The sequence below is a fragment of the Empidonax traillii genome, unplaced genomic scaffold (assembly GCF_003031625.1).
Source record: "Empidonax traillii isolate 1590-97213 ecotype Southwest subspecies unplaced genomic scaffold, ASM303162v1 scaffold11:size2795301, whole genome shotgun sequence".
Classification (NCBI taxonomy): Eukaryota; Metazoa; Chordata; class Aves; order Passeriformes; family Tyrannidae; genus Empidonax; species Empidonax traillii.
The window spans coordinates 847,622-872,910 of NW_020955204.1; the positions used below are offsets into that span (position 1 = coordinate 847,622).

Below are 25,289 nucleotides of genomic sequence, written 5' to 3' on the forward strand. Positions count from 1 at the left end.
TGGTGGATTCACCATCCCTGGAGGTTTTTAAGCAGAGATTGGATGTGGCCCTTAGTGCCATGCTATAGTAATTGGAGTTGGATCAGGGGTTGGACTTGATGATCTTGGAGGTCTTTTCCAACCCAATCTATTCTATGATTCTATGATTCTATGATTCTATGAAATGTTTTCCTTCTCCACCTCTTGCCACTCATCATTTAAGAACTCATCCAAGTTGGGAGCAAGCTATATTGAACTGCAACAGGAGGAAAGGGAGCGAGTTAGTTAGGGTTCCAGGCTGTATCCCAGCTTGCCTCTGTGCTGCTCCAAAGTAAATATAACACAGGCTTTAGAGGAAGGGCCAGGGCAGGTCAGGGCTGGAGTTGGCAGAAAGCCTCTCCCCAGGCTCCTCATACTACCCACTGTTTACTGCAGGAGTCTAATTTTAAACAAGTTTGTTTATGGATGTGGTCAGCAGTTTACAAATCTAGATTCCATTCGGAGTGGTTTGCATGTGTGTGGGTTGGTGGGAGAGCGTATGACAGGCTGCGTGTGTGCACCATGCCTGAGTGAGCAGGACAGGGATGGGATCTTTGAGCGTGTGTACAGAAGAACAAGCTCTTGAGGACTCCAGTGGCATTTAAGTCCCAAGGGAATGAAATGTAATTCTGTGTGTGAGGTGGGTAGAGAGGAAAGTCAGGATGTCAGCAGGCCCTGAGGCTGTTGCTGAGGTTCTCCAGCTCAGTGGAAATATTTGTTATATCAGAGAAAAATTTTCCAAACACATTTTCTGTCCTTGGCTAACGGTTCTGCCCAAAAAGCCTTGTTCTGTCCAACCCAAAATCATCGTTTTCAACTGTTTGTCTACAGTGAATTGTCATGGATAAAGTTGAGATATGCACAGGGGAAGTATATACAGAGAAGTATTGAGAAAAAGAGATTTTTGCATTAGGAATAGCAGCTGAGTCTTAACTGCTAGAAAGATGGGAACTGAAGCTTGGATCAGATCAGCAGGCCACCCAAGTTTACACAGGCTATGCTCACCACAGCTTCTAGCCAGTGTCTCCCAGTATCCAGACCTGGCCCGTTTTGCCTTATGGAAGGCCAATTGTAAGCTACATCCATCAGAGGGAGCTGTTTCAGTGGGAGCACAGAAATCCACGAGCTTTATGTTAGAAGGTGCAGTATGCCAGGAGATGAGAAAGTGGCACACCAGCGGTCCCCAGTGCTTGGAAGCATATCTAATTCATAAAGGAAATGCTCATTCAAGTTTCTCCACTTTTTCTTCTGAACTTGAGTTTAAAAATACCTGGGGGTTTTTACAGATGTATATAGGTGAGTGAGCATTTGTAAAACGTACACACACAGTAACCAATATTACTTGATTTGTACTTTTCCTGACAAAAATTTTAGAAGTATCCCGTCTAGTTAAAACTCCAGCTGGTGGGAGAGGGGTAGAATATAACAAATGATCAACAACACGAAGAATGTTCACATGCATTATCTGTTCATTTTCCTTTCCAACTAGGGGCTTGCAAGTTAAACGAGAAAGGTAGTTCTTCATAGGATGGGTGTTAATCCTGTGCAACTCTTTGCTAGAAGGTACTGTGGAGGTTGCAATTTTATATGATTTCAAGGGGAGGCTGGAGAAGTTTCTAGGAGAGGAGTCCTCTGAGGGTTCCTAAACCCATGGAAACTATATCCAGTTCAGAAATTATCTGAGCTGAAACCACCTCATACTTGGGTAAGTACTGAGGGGAAGAATTGTATCAATTTGTCCAGTTCTTTTTCCTTTCAAGGAACCAGCTGATGGCTCTTTCCTATCCTGCCTCCAGCATGGTTGAATAATTTCCTTAAAGAAAGGAGAAAAAATATTCCTAGTAAAAGTTAATTGTTAGGTGTTAACATAGTCTAGATAAAGCTGGAAATTTATGTCTCAAACTAAGACAAATACATGCCTAAGACATAGCAGTTGCATGTATCTTGTTATTCACAAAAATTTGGAACCTACTCATGAAGCCTGCTAATCTCTTGACATCAGTGATGCTTTTCATCAGTAGATTCTATTATCTATATATTTTCTGTGGAAAATCATATCCTTTCAAGTTTCAAAAAAGTGTAAGGATTGGGAAGCTGTAAAGTTGCAATGCTAAACTAATGGGTGAAGTCAGCAGCTTCCCAGCACTTACCTGAGTAGTAGAACTGGATCTGGAAAGCAAAGAGGAAATCAGAAAAAGACATCAGGCAATCCATTGCATCATCCATCAGCACAATCCTATGAAAAAATGAGAGAAACAGTTTAGCATCTACAAAAGAACTTAACTCTGTAACCAGGAACCCCAGATCCAGAGAAAGTGCAGCCATGGAACTGTGAGTAACTGAGGACTGCCAGTGGCCCAGTATAAGAAGTTAGGAGAGAGGAATAGGAACACCCATTGCTGCATGGATGTGGATGCCCTTATACCAAATGAAGGCAGCTTAAGAACCTGAAGTGAGGAGAAGATCCTGAATGTCAGTGCTATCACACACTTCAGCAACAGTGTGAACAGAGCACTGGGACATGGATGTCAAGCATTCAAAGCCTGATGGACATGATGGAACAAATGCTGGCATAAAAACTGCAGGGCTGGTTCATATGACTATGTAGAATCACAGAATATCCTGAGTTGGAAGGGACCCACGAGGATCATCGAAGTCCAACTCCTGACTGACTGTGACTACAGACAGGACAGTTACACAAGTAGTAAACTGGTGTAAGCAGAATGAGTCATGCTATTTCTCTGTATATATATATCTCATCAAACTGAGATATTTTTCAGATTCATAAAGATAACTACAGTTGCTAATTCACAATCTATGGCCAAACAAACTCTACTTGACTACAGAGGAAATAACACTGCACCAACAGCACCAATTGGCACACTGTGAACATCCTATCCTCCCTTTCTGATAAATGAATCAGTCTCTTTTCATATCAGGTCTATCATTTGACCATCAGGTCAAATTTCATGGCAACTGAAGAGTTTTGAATAAGTGACAATTCATCTTTCTTCTTGCTAAGTCCCAGGTGCATGCAGGGAGCTTCATGCGTCCCTATTTTGAAGCATACTTCTTGAATATGGAAAATATCAGCCACAGGCCATAAAGATGAAATATAAGAGATAGTAAATTGCAACGCCTTTCAGGAAAAAAAAAATCTGTGGATTTCAGAAGTAATTTAGGGCAAAAGTTTTCATAAAAATGAAAACAAAACTAAGGCTCTGGTCACTGCAACTGCATAAGGATAAAAAGGTGAGTCTCTGAAGTGGGGAAAATCAAACTCATCTATCATTGACAGCTTAGACTGTAAAACAGAAGAGCATACTCCACTTTGATGGAAAAAAACACAGAGCATTCAGACAATGCTAAAGAAAGGCATTTGGTACTTCCTCTCAACTGTATGTACGTCTACTAACCCTGTACATTCAGTATCTGGCATATTGTGCCATATGAGAAGGACTGTCAGTTTGCTATAGCCAAAATACAGGTCATCGATTAGGACCCTTTTGAACACAGGGACAAATGTAATCTACAGACCAACTCTGCAGCATCAGTCATCTAAACACATTGCTGGGGAAACACTGCTCTGTCTCATATAAAACGCTCCAGGGAGCTGTGTGGGAGGCTGACCTAGAAGAACATAAGATCTTGCAAGACTTCCCTGCCACTCAGACCAGTTCTGTTCACTGTGGCAAAATCAAACATGTAGAGCAGCTTGAATTAATTATCTCAAAGAAGAAAGACTGGGACTGAGAGGGTCCCCAGGAGAAAAGCCAGTATTTAAAACAAAACCCTTTGAAGATGTCAAAGTGCTTCTGATTTATTTATTACATTCCAGAAGCCTCCTCTCCTCCTGTCTAAAGAAGCAGTAGCTTCAGTTCTTAATTCTCAGTAATAAGCATGTTACTGAGATTGTCAGTGGCCACATCAAGGAAATGGCTTTGAAGCTGGCAGGCAGAGCATCTTCTCAGGCAATACTGCTCAGCCACTGGCATTTCCAATCACTATTTAAGCACTGGAAATGCAATTGGCCACATCACTGATTAGCTGCACTTCCTCCTTTGAAATGGTCTGCATTCCAGATACTCTTAAAGCACCAAAGCTTTTCCCAGTGCATTTCTCCATCTTGAAGATGCAGCAGAGCAACAGAGGAGAGTTTTTTTACATAGTTGTTATACAGAGAGACAATATTACATCACCTTCATAATACTCAAATCATTTCACTTGTTAAATCTAAAACTATGGTCAGTGGCTGTGTTCTGCAGCACCAAGTCCCAGTCTCTTACTTGGAGAAGAGCAAGAGGAAGTAGGCAGAGCTGTGAGAATTTGCTGGGCATTTTTTGCTGTTAAAGATAGCAAGGAGCCTCTAAGGAAGATTGTACAGCACATATGTGATGGAGGAGCATCTAAATAGAAGCAGGTGCACTCTGGTGCTGGGTTACTGACTCCACTTGGCCCAGGAGTTTGCATGCCGGAAATGTTGAGAAGTCTTTAAATCCAATACAATCATTTATGAGGAGATTGACTGCAGCTGGCTATTTCCCCACATAGCCAGCTGAATGAGCTCTCAAGGAAGCTGGGAGAGCATCATATGCAACATATCTGTACCTCTTCCCTGAATATCTGGCAAGGAGAACATCCTAGTTAAGGACTGTAAACTAGACAGCAGGACCAAAATTCAGGACAAAATCTGAACGTCTGAACTGCAACTCAAAAGAGTTCACCAGGTATTTCATATTTCAAGGGATATTTTTCATACTTTCTTGTCCAATTTAGACTTTAAGCCCTCAGGGAACAGATGTATTTACAAAGTTAGTAAAGTTAGTTAGGCGGCACTCAATGAACAGTGAAAATCAAGGAGGAATTTTGAAAAGGACTGAAGAAAAATGCCTACACTTGAGGGACTCTAGTTAAGGGTGTAGTGATCTTTCAGGGTTCAAGCAGGTTTTGGCTGGCTGGAAAGCCTTGTTACGGTGCCAGTGGGGAAACTTTACGGTCTACTGATTGTGGTTAAAATCTCAGAAATCCAGACTAGACAGGATGTCCCCAGGAAAAACTCTAGACCAGGCAAGTTGAAAGGACTTTTACCATTTTCTGCTACCATTAAAAAGGCTGACTGGCACAATCTGTCTGAAAGCCAAGCTGGCTCAAATGAGTCCTCAGGGACTTAGTTTATTTAGTGATATATGGAGGCAAAATAAACAAAACACAGAAAGGGCAAGATCTACACTCTCAGACGATCTTTTAACAATAGGAGTACTGAATTGCTAGCCCCAGTTCCATTAGCACTGATCAGTGCAACATGAGCTCCCACACCACATAAAACAGCATAGGAGCCATAAACTACTCTGCTCCCGCTACTCAAATGTGGGTAGTGAATTCCTTGTGTTTCTCTTAAAAGGGAAAAGTCCGTGCTCAGGTACAGATCTTGAAATCATGGCATCAAAACAGAAAGATCCCTTCATTTTCTTTCCTTCTGCAATTTCAAGATTCAGGAAGCCAAAAGGTGTCTCTGAACATCACAGGTATCTCTGTAGATTAAAATCTTTAATCTGCTAATGGCTATAACCCTTTGAAGAAAAAAAAACCTCAAAGAAATCTCACAGACACAGACAGCCTGCTTCTTTTTTGGGGATATGACTTCTGCATTTGTGTAGCACCAGGAACAGAAAAATGGAGCTCTCATGTGTCACGTGAATAAAACCTATATTGTTGCAGCCTCTGTTCTTATGTTCTGACATTTCCCGATCATAGTCCCAGTGTTTGTTATCAGTGCATAGCAACAGCTCCTGGACGAGCAGACTGCACCGTGCTGTGAGATCATCCCAGTCATGCAGCACGGAGACTACAACTACGACTGTGCTCCTCCCAAGAGCTCCAGTAATTACACAGGTCCCGGCTGTATCCGTGAATGCTGTGGCTACTCCCGCTGCTACTTTGTTTAATTCCTTTCCCAAGAAAATTAGCAACACAACCGTTTGCGGTGTGCAGACTGAAGGAGGAACATTGTTAGTAGGTTTGCATGTGACACTCATGCTTTGCAAGGACTCAATCAACTGGTGCTGTAAGACAGCCTGCAGAGTTCACTCTTCTAACTGGCAGAGAACAAGGAGGGCAATGGGAAATGTAGACGAGAAAAAGGACAAGAGAGTGAGCAACAGTTGTAGCAAAGAGAAAGACGGTTTAGAAACATGACGAGTTCTATGAAAATTGTTCAAATATATTGTAATAGAATAATAGCAATGTGTAAGTAAATCTCTAGCCAGCCAAAAGTAGGAGTGAGGTCATCCCCACCTGAGCCTGGGTGCCTCTGACAGAGATCCCATTTCTCTCCAACACCTGCTCCCAAAGCCGGCTTGTCTGTCTCTATGGCACACACACAACAGTGCAGCAAGCCCCTGAATGGGGCCTCTAGTTTACAGCAGTCTTGTGGATTAAATTCCTTGACCCAAACATCAGAACATGTGTAGATATGCTGAAGTCTCCTTCACCGCATGCACCATCACAAATTCCTGCTCAGCTCAGCTGGAATCCTATGAAATGCACACCAGCACATGGGACTGGTGCTTGTGTACCTCCATGAAAGGAAGCAGCAGATATATCTGCTACAGGGTTAGCATTCTTTCTTAGTCTGGCATTGGGGGTCAAGCAACTGAACTCCAAAGGCCCTCTGATGAGCTGGAGGGAAAAGTGACTTTTAACTTTTAGTTTTAATTGAACCAACACAGCTTAAACTGCAGTTCAGTTTGGATGGTATCACTTAGGAGCCAGAGAAGAGTTCAGTGAATCAGCCAAGTGGAAGGACTAGCAGATGGGTTACACTTCTCTTTTTCAGTTTCCTTTCTTATTATAATTTTCATGGGACTCTGATGCTAGATTACAGAATGACAAATAGAAAAATAGGACCTTTTCATTATTTAGGCCATGAACAACATAGGTAGCAGCTAATATTCTGATCATGTGTCTGGACTCTATCTCCAACTGTCATCTTTAGGACCATAATAAAGGTAAATTTCCACGCCTCCTCTGCTGAGATGGCTAGGAATGAAAGCATTTATTCAGTAACCTTGCTGTGATCATATATGTATGTGTGAGTGTGCACACTCCTACAGAGATCTGAACTGACCCCCCCCAAACAACAGATCCATGTACCTTATTACATTTTCACTATCAGATAGTTAATAATCAACTGCCTGGGCTGGACTGGAATCAGCAAGCACAATCAGTAAAAAATTCCATATCACATTATCAGTGCCCTGAGCCAACTATCTGCTTTTTGCCTTGTCTAGATTAAAATAAAATTTCCAACAGATTAGCTGCCATGTTCTTACCAAATGTACTTTAAAACACTGGCAATCCTTCAGAGGTTAGTACCATTTAAATGTGATCAACCACAGGAAGCTGGGGCAAGGGGGAACACATTTAAAGAATGGTAAACAGTATTTGAAATAGAGTTTAAAAATCATGTCATTGGCTAACATTCTTTTATCTGCATGTAGAGCCAGCAGCAGCATTCTACCCTGATTTTTCAGACTCTGCATATCTTAAATATATACTCTTTTGCATTGCTAGAAAAATGCCCTGTTCTTGGACGCCTCTTTTCCCCAAACCTTAAAAGCTGAAGGCCCCTGTTCATACCTTTACCCACAGACCTAGTTCCTTAGTCCATGCATGTAGGACTAATCTTGCCTTTAAGGAGAGGATGAAGACCCACCTTGCTGCTTTCTGTGTGAGTTCCATTGGGAAGTCAGGGCAAAGCAGCTGCAGCAGGCAGTGGTATTCCTGTGCCGTCAGCAAATCTGCAGGAAAAGAGAGGTGAGAACATGGTAATTATTTTAAAAGTTGTTCCCTCCCCTTGCTTTCTCTCTAGGAAAAAAACCTCATATTGCCTTTACTCTCAATTCAAGTAGTCTGGGTACTAATGACAATATAACAACTGCTCCCGAGACTCTAAGAGCTGGACTCCTCAGATGGAGTTTCCAGCAAAGACAACCCAAAAGAGGCCTGATGAAGAGGAAATTCTACTGAAGAGGCTCCTGCAGAGAAACTGGTAGCAGGTAGTGATTCAGTGTGAAAAAGGGGTAACCGAAACAGGGCCATTTCACAGTTTGGTTTGACTTGAATATAACCATGTGGAAAAAGAAATAATTTCAAAGTTGCTTAAATTTGCTGAAATTCACTGGCATGGTGACATTCCCCACAATATGCTTGAAAATCATCCACAGAACATCTGGCAACAGTAACAAAGGCAAACAAGGTTTTTGGGTTGTGTATGGAAGGCTACAGAGTATAAACCACAGACATTATTACTTTGGCATTCGGTAAGGCAGCTGGATGGTCTCTTTTGGAATAATGTGTACAAATCTGGTCACTGTATTATAGGAAGCACAGAACAAAGATCCAAAAAACACAACAAAACCAATCAAATTATTCCTGTTTTATAGAGCAGCTTTGTGAAAAACTGGTCAAGAAGGGCCTCTGTGGTTCAGCAGAAGGAGTCTAAAAGAGGTGACTCTTAGGGAAGCTTATAGGATCCCAAGGGAATTGAAACATACTGATGTCAAAAAGCCCTACATGATTGTATGTTCATAGTCCAAAAGGCTGTGGACTGGAGTTAAGGAGAAGACTAGCTGAACAGCAGCAATTTTGCAGTACTTCTATATACAGAAGAATGCAAAGTATGGAAGAGCGAGCCAGGGGTAGAAATAGAGCCAAGCAGCAGTCAGGGAGGGGATCACAAGGGCACAAGCATTAGGACTGAGGGCACAGAGCCTGAGTTCTTTTGTCACAAACACATCTCAGTCTTCATTAGGCTCTCATCCAAATAGTCAACCTCGTTCCAGATGACGGCCACAACTTAGAATAACAGAATCATGAAGGTTGGAAAAGACCCTTAATAGTATCAGGTCCAACCATTAACCCAACACTGCCAAATCCACCATTAAACCATGTCCCTAAGCACCACATCTACATATCTTTTGAACACTGACAGGAATGGTGATTCCACTACTTCCCTAAGCAGCCCATTCCAATGCTTGACAACCCTTTCAGTTACTAAATTTTTCCTAATATCCTATCTAAACCTTCCCTGATGCAACCTGAGGCCATTTCCTCTCATCCTGTCACTTGTTACTCTGGAGAAGAGACTGACACCCACCTTCCTACAACCTCCTTTCAGGTAGTTGTAGAGAGCAATAAGGTCTGCCCTGAGCCGCCTCTTCTCCAAGCTAAACAACCCCAGCTCCCTCAGCCACTTCTCCAAAGTGTTGTGCTCCAGACCCTTCACCAGCTTCATTGCCCTTCTCTGGACATGCTCCAGCACCTCAATGTCCTCCTTGTAGTGAGGGGCCAGAACCGGACACAGGATTTGAGATGTGGCCTCACCAGTGCTGAAGTGCAGAGGGACAATCACTGCTCTGACTCTGCTGGCCACACTATTTCTGATACAAGCCAGGATGCCGTTGGCCTTCTTGGCCTGTTCAGCCTCGAGAAGAGACAATGGAGAGGGCACCCCATCAATATCTACAAGTGTCTGAAGGCAGAGTGTCAAGAGGAAGGATCCAGTCTCTTCTCAGTGGTGCCGAGCAACAGGACAAGAAGCAACAGGCAGAGACTGAAACCCGGGAAGTTCCACCTGAACATGAGGAACAGGGACAGATTGCCCAGAGAGGTTGTGGAGTCTCCATCACTGGACATATTCAAGAGCCATCTGGATGCAATCCTGTGCAATGGGCTCTGAGATGACCCTGCTTGAGCAGGGAGGTTGGACCAGATGATCCACTGTGGTCCCTTCCAGTCTGGCCCATTCTGTGATTCTGTGATCTTCCACAGGCCCAGCGTAGGAATCAGCTTACAGGAAAAGAGAACTTGGACAGAAAAAAAGATCTTTTTGAAGATCTCATAATTGACAGTATAGACAATATAGACCTTTTACTCTTCAAGGCTTTGAATAATGCTGGGTATTATTAAACTTCTGAACTTCGCTAAAAAGTCTACATGTTGGTCTGAAGGAGTTACATCATTTAGAAGCTTTGTGCAATACTCAATTTCCATTTTTGCTTAAGTTCAAATTCCTATTTACGCATCCTTATACCTCTTGCTCTTCATTATTTTTTCTTTCATTTGTTGATAGATCATTATAATAACCCTTTCTTCATACTGTATCTTATTCAATCTATTTATGGGTAACTACATTTATGTAAAGTTAAATCTGTTTACCTTACCCTCTACATCTCTCCCTACCTAGCCCAGTCATATCTGTTGTTCTACTTTGATCCCCTTTGGATTTTCATACTGTGGTGTCCAACAGTGTACAAAGCATCCTTCATGCATTCAGAACAGACAGGCTCTAGGAGGATAATCTGCCCACTTTAATCAGCAAAGACCCTTTTCATTGATTTTGATTTTCAGCCTCCTCTTTTCTCTCCCTGAAGGTGAAGGAGTTTGAGGATTTGGTGTTTTTTTTTTTTTTTTTTTTGAAGGATGAGGTTTACAGAGAAAGTTACACTTTGTTCTCAGTCCCTATGTGGGGGACATGATAGACAAAAGCAGCTTGAGAAGGTAATATGGCCCTAAGCAAGCTTTAATTTTGAAGCATAAATAGAGATCTCTCACTTGCTAGAAATAACATACTTTTAGAACTTATTTATGCTTTTTCTTCTCTCTCTTCATAGCAAGTCACTGCATCATACTTAGTCCTCTACCACTAAACAACATAGAACAAAAGCAGAAATCTGTTCCAAAAGACTTTGGAAAAGGTGACAGAGATCATCTGCAACCAGCACATTAGAAGATGAAGTTTGTTGTCAATTAAAGCGGAATTAATTATGGCTTCAGTCTTTGAGTAAATGGTCTATTTAGATGGGAACTGCACACAAAGCTGATGTAGTGCAGAGAAGCTCCTTCTCTAAACAAACGAGCCCTTAGCTTCTTACTCTTGGGGAAATGGCACCAAGTTACTCACTGAAGTACACAGGCAGACTCTTTTAGGCTGTAACACAACTCAGCCTGTAGACGACCCAGGCGCCCGACCAACAGATCATATCAATGTCTCAGACTATAGTTGGGTACCTATTACCCAGGAAGTGGGATCACCACAGACCTTAGGAGGTGTCTACAGTTTGCTGTGATGACTGTTTTCCTATTCCCTACAGCAAGGTCAGTGAAGACCATGCCGAAAATTACATTTGCCCATACACCACACTGTCTGCCAAGAGCTGCTTGGAATAAACAAGGGCAGTTTTGGTGCACGACCACGTTGCTCCTTCCTGTCTCCAGGCCACAGCTGAGTAAATAGTGTTCAATGTTGCATGATGAAGAAAGAAAGACAAGAAGGAAGGTACCAGTCAGAATGAGTGAAAACTGGAATCCACAACTGCTACTTTGGTTGCTACCACAAATTACTGCATCTCAAGTTCCAGTAACAAATGAAGCAAATCACGGAGTGTTTAAGTCTGACCCCACAGCACAGGGCAATGAGCTATACACACTCTACCGTGCCCTTGCAGTGGAGCAAACTCAGTCATACTGTGTGCTTAAGGATGGAGTCTTCATGTTATCATGTTTATTGACAGCTAAACTTACACTTTGCTCTTCTACTGCAAAGCAGCTAATAACAAATTCCAAAGTAATTTCAAAACAACAACTCACTAAGAAGGAGCTGGGAGGCTTAACAGGAAGTACTTTTCACTGTCCAGCATAATTTTTGCTCTACTGATCTTCAAACACTTGCCCAGCCTGTACTGCTGCTGCTGCCGTGCCACTAGCAAAATCCTAACTCTTCCCTACAGATATAATTGTCCTGTGAGTAGTTTATTGTCTTTTAGTGCCTGAGGCAGACTTTTTCTCATGTTTCAGAGGTATAGTGGAGAAAGAAGTTTGTCCATGTGTACAGTCTTAGAAAGTACCACTTTCTGGATAAAAATGGCCTACGTTTGAGAAACATGAGGGCAGGTGCTTCGGATTGCCCTGGCTTTTAAGGCGCATATTAAGCTGTTACATTTTGTTTCTGGTTTGTATGTGGCTGACAGATGGCACCTGACCCGAAGTGATGCAAACTCCAGCAATGCTAAATGATGTGTTTATGCCGCTGTCAGTGTGTGTACGAGTGTAGACAGACCTGAGACATCTTAAAACTAGTTATCTTTCACAGTGACAGCAGCCTAGCCACAGAAGCCTGGAGCTCAGTGAAGGCTGCAAAATCTACCAAGGAAGCCAATAAATATTTAGGACTTAGCCTGAATTGCAGTCATTGCTGCTGCATCTAGGCTGCTTTCAGCACAAGAAATAGCTATCTCCAATGTTGTCACAACACTGTGACAACTTTAAAAATGCCCAGAGCAGTAGGAGAATATTTACTGCAGCTGGTGTATGAAATCTGCCGCAAAAAGTCACATTGCTAAATTCCCAGAAACACAAGGATTGCCTTGATGAATACGCATTAAAGCTCCCTATTCCCATCATTTTTTATGTACAACCAGTATCCAAGAAGACTGGAGCCCTGGGCAGTGTAGCTGTCCCCTTTGAATTATGGTAGGACACACAATTTCCACAGGTTGCTTTTCCACAGGCATGAAGTCATTCAAGAGTCATAAAGTCATAGAGTTGTAAATCAGTCTCCTGGAAATATAACAGAGAACAGACTAATTTATTTTTCTTTAAGCATTGGAAGAGTCTTTCCTGGCCTTTAGTTTTTTTAGTGTTTCTGGTATAAGTAAGTATCACATCCTTAGGATTCTTTCTATATCTCTGCAAGATTATCACCTGGTAGAAAAGAACAAAAACAAACAAAAGCCCCTAAACATAGAAGTGTGCATGTTCTTATGGTGTCTACAGAAGCTACAAGTTTACAAAAAATGGACATAAACATGAGTATTGATAATACTGCAACTTCCCAATGAACACCTGGCTAGTAGGCTAAGTTCTGCACGTGCCTCGTTCACAAGATACCTTGAGCCTAATTTCCTCCATACATCTAGTGCTTATAGCAAACAGAAAGCCAAGAACTCTAAGGAAACTACTCCATAAGTAGGACCTAAACAGCAATATACAGCTGTGTACACTCCCCATTTCTTCCTCATAACACTTTCTACTCTAAAAATAAAAATCATTCCTTTCCAATTAATCGTTCATAAAATTTTGCATTGGGAGATTTTATGACGTATCATGAAAAAGATCTATTCCTGAGAGAACGGCTGTTTAAAAAAGAATTTTAAACAAAAACATTCAAGGACTGTTTCTCTTACCGATTTCAACTTTTACTCTTACTCTTCTGAACTGACAAGAAGAGATATAAATAGAAACCAGATCCAGAATGTGCATATGTCTAATTTTAAAAATTTATTTTCCTTATTTTTTAAAAAACAAAAAGCAAAGGAGCAGGTCACATAATTATGCCCATAGCTTGAGATGGAAGCTCAAATAAAGCTAAACTACACAATAAAGAATAAGCAGTCACACACTTTCCTCTTAAGTTGTATAAGCATATTCATTTAAGATGTGTACAGCAGGATTCATTTTACTCTTTATGTGTACAGACAGTTTCTTCAGTCCTTAAATCCTAGTCCTAAGAGCACTGGAAAATCAGAAGAAAACTGAGACTCACTTGCTACTTTTAAGCTATAGGAAAATGCTCTAGAAGCCAAAGATTGCTACCAGGTTAGACAAAAAACAATTTTTTAAAGGAAGGTTTTTCTAGTGAATAATTTACAGAGCATAATAGTATAAAATCAGTTTCACGAATCAGCTTAAGAATCAGTTCTTAACGTGGAGTCTTGGACATAAGTAAGTGGCTTTGTACAAATGTCTGGCTTTGTACTGGCTTTGTGTCTGGCTTTGTACTGTGGCTTTGTACAAATGTCTGGCTCAATCTAATATACTAGCATACATTATTTTCTTAATTTTAATAACTGGATGCATTAACTCTGTCTTCCTGATGGTGAAGTTCAACATGCAGTCAAGCCAAACTAAAACTTTACTCCTGCTGAAAGGGGCAGGTCTCACTCCTCTCTCTTTTTCTTTCCCCTCACTTGTTGCTGGCCACAAGGTTCTGAACCACTCCTAATACCAGCTCTGATACTCAGCAGGCCTCTTGCTGAGAAGATTCAACCTTTTCCCTGGGCTCTCAGAAATATCTGATGAAAGCTCATGCAAAGCAAGCTGTGGAAGAGCACAGCCAGGTGCAGCAAACAGGGAAGGATGTGCATAAGGTCAGCACAATCTCACCTCCTCAGTAGATAAAAACTGTTAGATAGGCTTAAGCAGTTCCCTGCTTAAGATGTTTTAATCCCTAAAGTCCAGGATTTATGCAAGGCAATGTCATAGGATTAATGATCCTCCTAATTAAAAGCAGGTTCAGCTTTATTGGCTGTACTTGCACCATACCTGCTATGATGGTTTGTGAACACTCTGGTATCAGGCACAGTTAAGACAGAACTTTTGGCATCCTTACTATCCAAGCAGGCAGATGAGTTCAGGTTATTCACAAACCTACTCTTTCCATCGATACCATTTAGGTCCTCCCAGAAGGGATCCCAGGACATCCTCAGGAAAGGACCCTAGAAGCCTCTGTGTCTGACATGACATGATGTGACATGACAGCAAAAGCAGACAGGGTAACTGAAGAATGCACAGTTATACAGTTTGGCTCAGGATGGAGGGGAGGGAAGGGGAGGGGATTCTTGCGTGGGGTGCAGAGTGGGGGTGTCTTCCATGGGGGTACCCACAGCACTGGCTCCACCCTGGATTGCCTCTCCTTACCTGTGAGAATACTAGCAAAATCCTGACAGACGTAAGGGTGCTGCTGCAGGCAAGTAGTCTTCACAAACAAGATGGTTTTCACTCTACAAAAGGAGCGAGGCTACAAACAGCAGACTTATATAGGTGATTACTGTTAACAATAGGTAGAAAGACACAGTTTATGACGTGAAAAAACAAAGAGTGGAACAGATTTAGTGAGATTTGCCTGAAACAACCTGTGTCAGATTCAGGCCGAATATAGTGGAGAGCTAAGCAGACTGACCTGAACAGATTTGTGGGGGGAGTGCTGCAAGAGAAAACAGAGAGAGAGGATTAGCACCGTGGTTGAGCAGAAAGCTGGTTTGGAGGCACTCAGGTAAGAAGGAAAAGATTCATCTGCAGCTGATTTGATGAATGAGCTCATTTGTTCTGGAGCTAACCCGGACAGTTCATATGAACAGTGAATTCACCGAGAAGTAGATCCACTATGGGTAAAGTTCGTAGCATCCTACTTTGAGTGAGCTAAAGGATTTTGAAAGAGTAGAATCTTCTAGACGGTGTGATTCTTTTTCTGCACTTTGATCTTGAGCCCTTTTATCAACAAACCACTTGCCAGATAAACAAAAAATAAATTTATACAGCACTGATCCAATTCTATCTGCAAAATCCAGAATCTTGCTGTTTATACAAATGTTAATCATCCTCTAGTCCCTTTCAAACTCCCCATAATTATCCTTTAGTATGAAGTGTTTCATGTGGCAGCATTTCTTCAGCTTTGAGTGAGTGTTACTCAGGGCACCATGAGCTGTGCCAAAGGTACAGTCCAAGGCTATCATTTGGTGTGCTTATGTGGCTAACATGGCACATCCACAAACTGAAAAATTTAAGCTTTCATTAGAAACAGGGAAGAAGTTTTCAGCTCCCATGGTTGTAAAGAAAACATTCCAATAGTGGAAGAGTTTAACTGATGCAGTGTGATATTCCTGAATCCATAGTCTGAAACACAACACAAGTTTGATTCTTCCAGTTACTTTGGGAATCTTAATACTATACCTAATGCAACAATAAAGACAATGTTAACTCTTTAATTTCTTGTCTTAATTCTAGGAGGCGACTTTGAGTGAAGTCAGGGCTTAAAGAATTCAGAGTTCCTGAAGTGCAAGAACAGCAAACAATAAGAAAGGAGAAGCATCCATGACTTCTGTCAGGATTTCCAGAAGTAGAAAAAGAAGATAGAAGATGACGAACAAAAGAGCCTGGTTTAAATTTTCCAGTACATTGTTGACTACAGCAACCAGATGGGGGTTTAAATGGATACCCAATTTGCTCATTGCAGCTTTCTTTAACATTTGCAAAGATAATTCCATTCATATTCCAAAGGACATATACTCCTAAGGATATGCTCAGCTCATCGAGTATGATCCAAACGGACATTCAGCCTTCTTCGAAGGACATAGGCCTGAAGGAAAGAGGCTAGCTTTGTGGACTACAGTATGAGAATGTAGGACTACCCATCATGTTTCAGAGGCATAGCAAACCCAAACCAAAACAAGACAAGACAAGCCTTTAAGACAGATAAAGTAGAAAACTAGAAATAAGGAACTCTCAGAGTGAGAGTAATTTATAAGTGAAATGTTGTAATATTTGATAATTTTTGTATGTGTCCACTATGTATGCGTCCACTAATTATTTTTTCGTTTCACTGCAATGTTACTAAAGACATAACTAGCAGATCTCCCCAGCAATAGGTGATTTAGACTGCTTTTATCTTGTTCAACAGTTGACTTTTCCTCACTTTGAGGAATTTTCAGTCACTCATTGAGAAAATAATCAATCCAATTCCAGAGCTAATTGGTCTTGTAAACAATAAGGAAAAAACATTCCCCTTGGAGTTCTGGCCATCTGGGGGGCAGACTGCTCAACCACTTAAAACAGGACCCACAGCACTCTTAACAGTGAACTACAGGAATGCCGGCAACACTTCACTGAAGGGGACCATCAACATTTCCCCAAGCTCTCAAACAGCAGCAGTAATCTTTAGACAAGATGTGGATCAGCCTCTGTTCAAGAAAACAAGTTGTCATTACGCTTAAGATCTTCAAAACAACTGAAGAATTCATAGCTACACGTCACGAGATGGGCAGAGTAAATGGGCAGGTGGTATGCAGCTGTATCTCAGTGCAGGACCTTACATACAACCCCTCCTCCCTCGGATATGTACTAGGACTAGTGACAATATGGGACTATGGCCAGTCTTCAGTTGCTGTTTGCTATTTCCTTTCTGCTTTTGGATCCCCTAGAAATACAGTTAGCTGGCAGACAGCTCATCTGTGTCATGCACACAGGGTCAGGGAGCAAAAGAAAGGTACAACAACGACCTAGGAAGAAAAGGAGGTAGAGGATAAGGAGGACACACAATGGAAATGCTGCAGATTGCTGCAGCAATCTCAGATCAAAGATCTCTTTGACTTCCAGTTTCTCTCTACCTTACTTTTCTAGGAAACATCAGTGAAAGGTTCCAGTGAACCAATTCCAATCAGGTATTTTCAATACCTTGAATCTCCCATGTGTTCATATTCCACCACATGGCATGTAAAAGCATGAGTCTAACAGTCAACAATTTTCTCAGAACAAAGAATAAAACAGAAAGGTTTAAGACTTTTCTCTTGTAATGATTGCTTTGGAAGAAGCATATAAGGAATGGTGCAGCTGCTACAAGCACCCAGTGGAAGAGAGACAAACAGTTCAGCATAATTTATATCATGATCAGGGACAGCCTTGTGTGTCTCCCCCTGTCCCTGCTCCACCAACCCTTAACTAATCCACTGCAAAGTTTTGAACAGTTAACTGCACCTTCACCAATAGCTGTCATCACAGCAGGCACACTGATACTGCTTTTCTGAAACACGTCCATCATGAGCCCAACCACGAAAGAGATAAGTTCAGGCATGTGAAGAATGGAGAATCCCACATGCCCCCAAGAGTGACACCAGTGAGCAATTACACAAAGCAGTCAACTCACTGTGGTTGAACTCAAGAAGTTGGTAGTGATGCACAAAGCACTGAAGCTGTAGCACATCCTTCTCTGTGCTTGTGGACACCTGGAACAATTCGACTTCAATGTGAATCTTCCAAGAACTGAAAGCCATTCTTAGTCCTGGCCAATCCTTGACTTCACTGCACAGTAAATTTATGTGTAAGTCTATACATAGGCTATGAAGTATAATCCCAAGTACCCAGACTGCTGGCTAGTTTTTTCCAATTTTCTTCCACAAATTATAATGCCTAGAGAAACAGTCTGAAAGGAAAGGGTATAGCTTTTAGGAGCCTCTGAGTCAACAGTTGAAGCCTCTTTCATAAAAATAAGTATGGTATCTGGACCTTTGCTTGGGCAGTGCTGTTCAGTCATGTAAAATGCTCTTACACACAACAATATTGAGTTTCTTTTACGAGTGTTAAAACTTAAAAAAACTGAACTTCCAAGCAAACAAATCAATAAGAGAACTGGTTGGAGAAAGGTAACCTGGTTAATGACAAGACTGAAGAAGTCATCATTAGTTATTTAGAAGGAAATGCAGTGGAGCATGTAAGCTCCACAGAGAATGTTTGGAGCCCATTACAATATCAATGAGCTAGATTAATGATTATAAATGACCACCACTACAGAACTGGTCTGAATGCAGAACAGAATGAATGCACTAAGAGAACCTGAAACAACAAGGCATCCAACTGCCCCTCCTAAGGGGTATGCTTTTGGCTAAGGTTCTGTAACATCTCTCGATTTTAACTCTTACAATACTCTAGTGAACTGTGTGCCCTAAAAAATAGTAATAATTTTTTTTGAAGATTGAGAAGGAAATAAGCTAGTTTTCTCTGTATTTCACATGGAGAAATACGCATTTAGTAAGAACTTAACACAGATATTAATTTATATGAAAATGAAACAAAGCCTTTTTATTTTTTTTAACATTTCTTTAAGCAAGTTCTAAACTCTACCATTAATCCTGAAAGTTTTTCATGGACATCATGCATCTTTGTCAAAGTTTAACTTAAATGCCACCTATTTTACAGCTAAATAAACTTCCGTGGACCATGTACCATGAACCACAAGAATGTTTTGCTGAAGGAAAGTTCGGGCAAATTCCCTAAATATTCCAGCATTATGTCTTAACACTGATGCTATGCATATATTATGGTAATCAGGGAAGTGTAAAAAACTAGACAAAAGAGCAAGTTGTTGTGGAAAGAAAAAAGGACACTCTTGTTGCTGCACAGTGCTTTCTAGAGGGGAGTAAAAGGCCATCTACTGGAAGACGAATATAGAGATGAATCTATACTGAAGTCCTGGTTTGTAGAAACTGAAAACAAAGTTCAGTTGTGCAATCTTTTTCAGCCTCATAATGAGGTCAGGCCCTTCAAGATCTTTGTGAGGATCTTTATGGTAGGAGCAATAAAAAGGAATATCACTTAACTGATTAGTTGTGGGATAATAGCTTAGCATAGTGAAAAAATTATTTTGACCAGATAAGACATGCAAGTGATTTCTCCTAAAGGAAGCACGATCAGTATTCTGTGGAAACTCCTGGATGGATTGCTGCTGTGATGCAGGCTACTGAGAAGACAATACAAAGAAGAAACAAAACACAACTTCTAAAAGATGTAGGACTGTCCTTACTTGGAACAGAAGCTGGTAGGAGTCCTAAAGCCCCAAACACAGTTACTGCTGACTAACTCATTTAATGACACCAGTGAGATGGGCCATCCATAGTGAGCAACACTGTATTAATCTCTACTAGCAGCTGGGACCTCAGCTACAACTGTACTCTTTGTGGTTTCACTTATATTTTTTCGTCTCCTGTGCAACAATATCCTGACTGTTCAGCAAAAAAACCATCATGGAAATGCAAGTATGATAAACCCTCAGAGTAGGAGTCAAGATGAAAGCTGCTCCTTAAGCATCCCTAGCCATTGAAGACTTAGAAAACACATGTTTCTTTTATTTGCTGCAACATTTGTCCTTCTTTTTCCATTCCATGTTGAGACTTATGGAGCAAGTCTGAAAATCAGATGGTGCAAATCATACAGCAACATAGCTTTAAGAAGCACTTAAATGTAACGTATTTCAGCACATGTTCTTGACTCAAAGGAAATGTGCTGCATCTTTCAAAGCAAAGCATAAAAGCTGAGGACCTATTTGCTCCATGCAATTAGAAATGTTTCTTAATGCTGCCCTGATGGGAAAAAAATTGCTTCCTGGTGTTTCTGGCAAAAAGAACCGTATCTAAACTCACTACATCAGACGTAGCTGCATTTTAGTAGCACTTTACGTGAAGTGGATGGTAAAAAAAAAAGGGGATGCTATATGAACGTATTAATTCATACTCCTCTCACTTTCATGCCACGTTTAAAGGTAGCATCCATCCTTCCAGTTGTCTTTCACATGAGTTATCACCTGTCTAGATCTGTTTCAGGCTTTGCTGTGCCAAGTCCCCACCCACACTAAGAGCTCCAAAACTAGAAGTGCTAGCTCTTAAGAGATTCAAGATTACATAAAATTATTAACATATAGGGCATCACAAAGGAAAGCAAAAAATATCCCATCTCCAATACTCTCGAGATGTTCAGCAAACAAATTCAAGAGACAGCTCCTCCATCATTAGAAAATACAGAAAGTGACTATCTGAACCTGACAACATGGGTCCATGTACCAAAACAAGACTTTAGTTAACAACTCCTGGAATTGAAAACAGGAGGAACAGAGGCCTTGAGGATTCAAGCTTATAGGCAACAAACAATGCTGAAGTTCAAGGTTTCTAAATTATCTCCAAGAAATGGGATATGTTTGGAAAGTCACTTTGCATGACATGTTTATCAAGGGAAAAAACAAACCTTCTCACTATTTACTTTTGCTCTTTCCTTTCAGGAGGATGTTTTCTGAGGTTTGGTAAAGAACAAACAGATGAGTGCTGCAAAGGGAAATAGACTGGGAGCCTTTATGTGTACATCTCATTTTCATTTTCAGCTTTGTATACACAGCTGTGACCAGAACAGACTTTTGCTGAATGAAGGACACACAGTTCTGCAGCCACTGCCACAGCAAAAGGAAGATGATCATTAATTGCTTTGCAGTTAATATTTGAAATAACAAATCAGTGAGTTATTTGGAAATTTAAGGAGTTTTTCTTCTGATTGCCTTTTCTTTTTGAACTGCTGTCTGTATCACTCTGAAGTCTTTCCATGAATACAATGTAAATTTGAAAGCTTTTCAGTGCTAGACAGATTAGATTCTACTCTCAATGTCTGAGTAAAAATGTGACTATTCTAGATGTTAAAAGGAAGCACCAAAAGTACTTTCTACTACACCTATTGGGAAATAAAAGGAAAACTATACAACTACTGTGTCTTGTATAGCAGGAATATGTGGGGATGCAGGAGTGAGATTGTGGCTGTAGCAATGTGCCTTCAGATATTAGATAGAAATAGGGACAGAAGAGTTTTGACTAGATAGAACTTATGCTCTGTAAAACAAGTATAATTTATTCTTCATCTTTTCAGTATTTTAGTATTTATAAGTGTGAATACTGCTGGTTACAAACATGAACAAGATTAGTGATAATGATATATTAGCAAATGGCCATACCTGATTCAAAAATGTCCAAAAGCTCTAAGAAAAAAAAAATCATTGAATTAAGGAGTAAATTTAAACATGTGAAATAGTATCTAGAATTATTAAGCAGAAAGATAAAAAAATATTTATTATTTTCTCAAAAAAAGTGACAATATTCAGCTATGTGATTGTCAGATTTGTCGCAGATGAAACAGCACTAGCTGCACATAGGATATCTGGGATGAATATAGTGGTCTAATTATTCATGTCTGAGGCATTTTATAACAAGTTAAAAGTTGATATGTGACATTATAAATAGAGGTCTGTAATTCTTTTATGAACTTGGCTCTCATAATACCAGTAAGCATTAATAGGAATAAAAAATATGGCATGAATGAACAATCTAGAAAATTGAAAAGTTATAAAAGACCAAAACTGATACCGTCCCTAGAAGTATGGTATAGCAGTTACAAGACACTAGTACATTTGCATGTTTCAGGTAGAAAAGATACACCACTATTCCATGCAAAGATTGAAAACAAACAAACAAAACCCTAAAAACCAAAGCACTGGCACTCTCTTTTCCCTGGAAAAATTTAAGATCCCTTGAAGAATGAAAATGGTTACCTGGCAGGAAAAATCCAGTGATCTGTGATGCAGAGGCAAACTAACATAGACAAGTGAAATATGGAAGTGGCTGGAGGAATTCTAGAGGATCTTCAGGAGGAAGATGACAGTATCCCTTATAAAGAAGCCTACATACAAGGTTTTCTTTAAACGCTTTTCGCTAGAGAGACTTGGAGAATCTAGCACTGGCACCTCAGAGGGAATGTAAGTGAAGGAGCTCCATTTCAGTCACACCAACAAGATGGTTCTAACTCAAGCGAAGGGACTGCAAAATCAGGAACACAGCACACAGTGAGAAAAATCCTAATTATTCCATCCTGCATCAGGTCTGAGACTGAAGAAGAATACCTGCTATTACACAAGGAAAGTTCAACAGTTCAGCCAGTTTGGTAACCATGACACTGCTTACTTCCCTGCTTACTTCCCACTGGGCACCTGGTGATGCTGGTGTGTTGCACACAATAGAGGTCTTGCCATTTCTTAAGACTATGAACGTAATGCTGAATGTACAACTTTGCTTTTTTTGCTCTGAATGTTGGCTAGAGCAAAACTATAAGGTAAAGCAACTTGTTTCCTCCTGTTCACCTATGACAGGCACAATCTCATCCTCTTCTCCTAAATTACGTCCCCCAGACTTTTCATCTGGAAGGCAGAAGACCTTGGGTCAAGAGAGACTCTCCTGTCACAGAATGAAAAAGGAATGACAGCACTTAATGTAACTAGAGACTCAGAGAAACACTACTGCCCAGTCAGTACAGAACATCCATAGGACAGAGTCTTACATTTAGTCAGCTACCCAAACTAGCTAGAACCTTCTGTAACACTAGCTGGATCCTTCAGTTATGGGTCTGGTCTCAAAATAATGTTGAAAATTTTCCTCATTAATTTGGTTGGGTAGATCATTGCTGAAAGCCTAAATTATGCATTATTGCTAACTGAGCAGATGAGAAACAAATGAACAGAATGCCCAACGAAGAGATCCGAGAGCACTGCGAAGCAGACAGTCACTAGTGTTCTGAACAAAACCTCTCTTTGTTCAATCGGTTAATATCTAAATTTTTAAAATATAAGGACATATGTGTTTCTATTTCTAGGGGTTTCCTTGTCTGTCTCAAGACTGATCATCCCATAAAATTGGAGCCAACATTGGTTGTGCAGAAGGAAGGTCTTTAAGTGATAGTACATGATACCACATTTAACAGTGTTCCTGTGCCAATCTGCATAATAAGTGGGGGATGAAAAGCAATCGTTTTTCTTCATGTACAGCTCAGTGAGGACAGTTCCAAGCCCGCCACACAAAACTGCTTTAATAATGCAATCCAGTGCCTTTGATTTGAGGAACAAGCAAAAGAATAAACAACCTATTAATCTAAATTTTCTCGTTTGCCTGAAAGTACAAAGTGGCAATGAACAAACCTCTTGGCTACATTAAGTGTACTGAAATGCAAAACTGCTTCTTTTCTCACCCTACAGTTACTCAGGAAGAAGCAAGGGGGAGAAGAGGGGAAGGAGGGAACAGGCAAGGGAAGCAGAAATGGTTGTAATATAAACAGCTCAGTTAAAACACAGGGCACAACAAATTCTGAAGGAGGCTTTCAAGTGCTGCCACACGAAGGCACTTTAATACAAGTGGATATGCTCAGAAGATGAGTGCAAGAGATAGCATTACTTAGTAAAGAGAAAGAATCCTTAGGCTAACCAGCTCTAAATTGAGCTGGTACTGTCAAGATGAAGGAACCGCGGTTAATAGCCTGACTAATGTGTTCAGTGGTTTTGTTTGTTTTGGGAAGCTTCAATACAAAATACAGGTGAACACCTTGAGTAATGTTAGTCTCCTGACTGTCTGCAGTGGTGTGTTTTGCTCTGTTATTCTAAGGTACTTGCAGTCAGCAGAGGTGCTTTCATTACCCATCCACTAATTTTAACATCAGAAACAGAATTATTCTAGAAGCACTGTCAGTCTGACTCAGTCTGAGTCTGCTGTGCCCAAGCACTATGAGTGTGGTTGGAGGATATGTTTAGCTATTTGGCTAAACAGTTTTGGCAGACCTTCGGTTCCCCTACAGCCTTTTTCACAGTTTGAGAAGGGCAGATATATATTAAAGTTGCTTGTCAAAGCAACTTCGCTACATCTATGGTTTGAGTAAAACATGCATAGTTTTCTTTAAACTCTTTTCTGTATGTATAGCAAATTATAATGTACATGAGAAAGGAGAAATAAAAAGCTACTTCATTGGCTGTAACCTCAGTGGGCTTTTGGAAAAAATATAAAAAATATTCTGACAACTTTGGGATGAAACAGAAGAACAATAAACTGAGAAAAGGTTAGGACTTATACCATAGAGGAATAAATATCTGACAGTTAAGCATCCATAACACTTTCTTTGTGGAAAGTTCAGGAAGACACTAGAAATACCTGCAACCAGGGTGTTATCAGTAAAATGTTATTTGAGCCAATATACTAGTCATCTTTCTGCTTTGACTCCCACTCTTTAGCATGCAGTTAAAGCCAGACAAGGCAAATTTAGCAAGCTGTTGATAGCTTATGCTACAGTTGTAAACAAGAGAGCTGAAGTTATATATAAATTGTTTTCTGAGGAAGAGAAGGTTATGGTTTGAAGAGCAACTGTGGTTTGCTAGGCCCTTTACATCACCATCAGGCAAAGCTATAATACAAACAATAAATTTTGTACCAGCTCATCTACTGAATAGGGCAATCTATTCTCCAGCCCACCTTTTATTCTCATCTTCTCAATTATTCCAGCACAGCTGCCTGTCCAGCCCCATTGTGAACATGACAAGAAACTAACTAAATTGAAAAGTAATTTCTTTTTTCCAGGTTATTTTTTGTTTGGATCAGCTCTGTGCTGTCCTCGCTACACAGCCAACTGCATCCCAAAAAGAAAGGGAAGAAAATCAGGAGCGGAGAGGAAGGCAAGGACTTACTCCTTTCCCTCATCAGTGTCAACCTCAAAGTCCTTATCTAGCCACAGGCTCAGTTGCCTTCCTTGGGAAGAAGCAGTTTCCTTGCAAGCCCCCTTGTAGAACAGCTGGCCATAGGACTCCCAGGAAAACTCTTCTTTCCACAGTGTCTGAAAGCAAAGCATCACCTTCCTCAGAATGCAATCCACAAACTGTCCCTATCTCCACAGCACACAGGAGAGAGTGACAGACAATCCTTTAAAAATTACAGTACCTGCAATTAGAAAACATGACTGAAATCCATAATATTCCTGTTTAAAAAAAAAAAAAAAAAAAAAAAAAAAAAAAAAAAAAAATATTAAAAAAAAAAAAAAAAAAA

General features: G+C 40.6%; 1 protein-coding gene across 3 annotated transcripts in view; it reads right to left on the bottom strand.

Moving 5' to 3' along the window:
- The window catches only part of CUNH11orf49 (chromosome unknown C11orf49 homolog), a 95,900-nt gene that overhangs the window by 21,781 nt on the left and 48,830 nt on the right, over positions 1–25,289 (bottom strand). For 2 of the 3 annotated variants that reach the window (XR_003571547.1, XM_027886793.1), the window contains exons 4-5: positions 7,733–7,817; positions 2,169–2,254 (exon numbers count right to left, since the gene is read on the bottom strand). The exons of the other annotated variant lie outside the window; for it this stretch is intronic. Coding sequence is in view for 1 of the 2 variants with exons in the window: in XM_027886793.1 (XP_027742594.1) it covers positions 2,169–2,254; positions 7,733–7,817 (171 nt within the window). In the remaining variant the exon portion in view is untranslated. The remainder of the gene's footprint in view (positions 1–2,168; positions 2,255–7,732; positions 7,818–25,289) is intronic. 3 annotated transcript variants of the gene reach the window in all.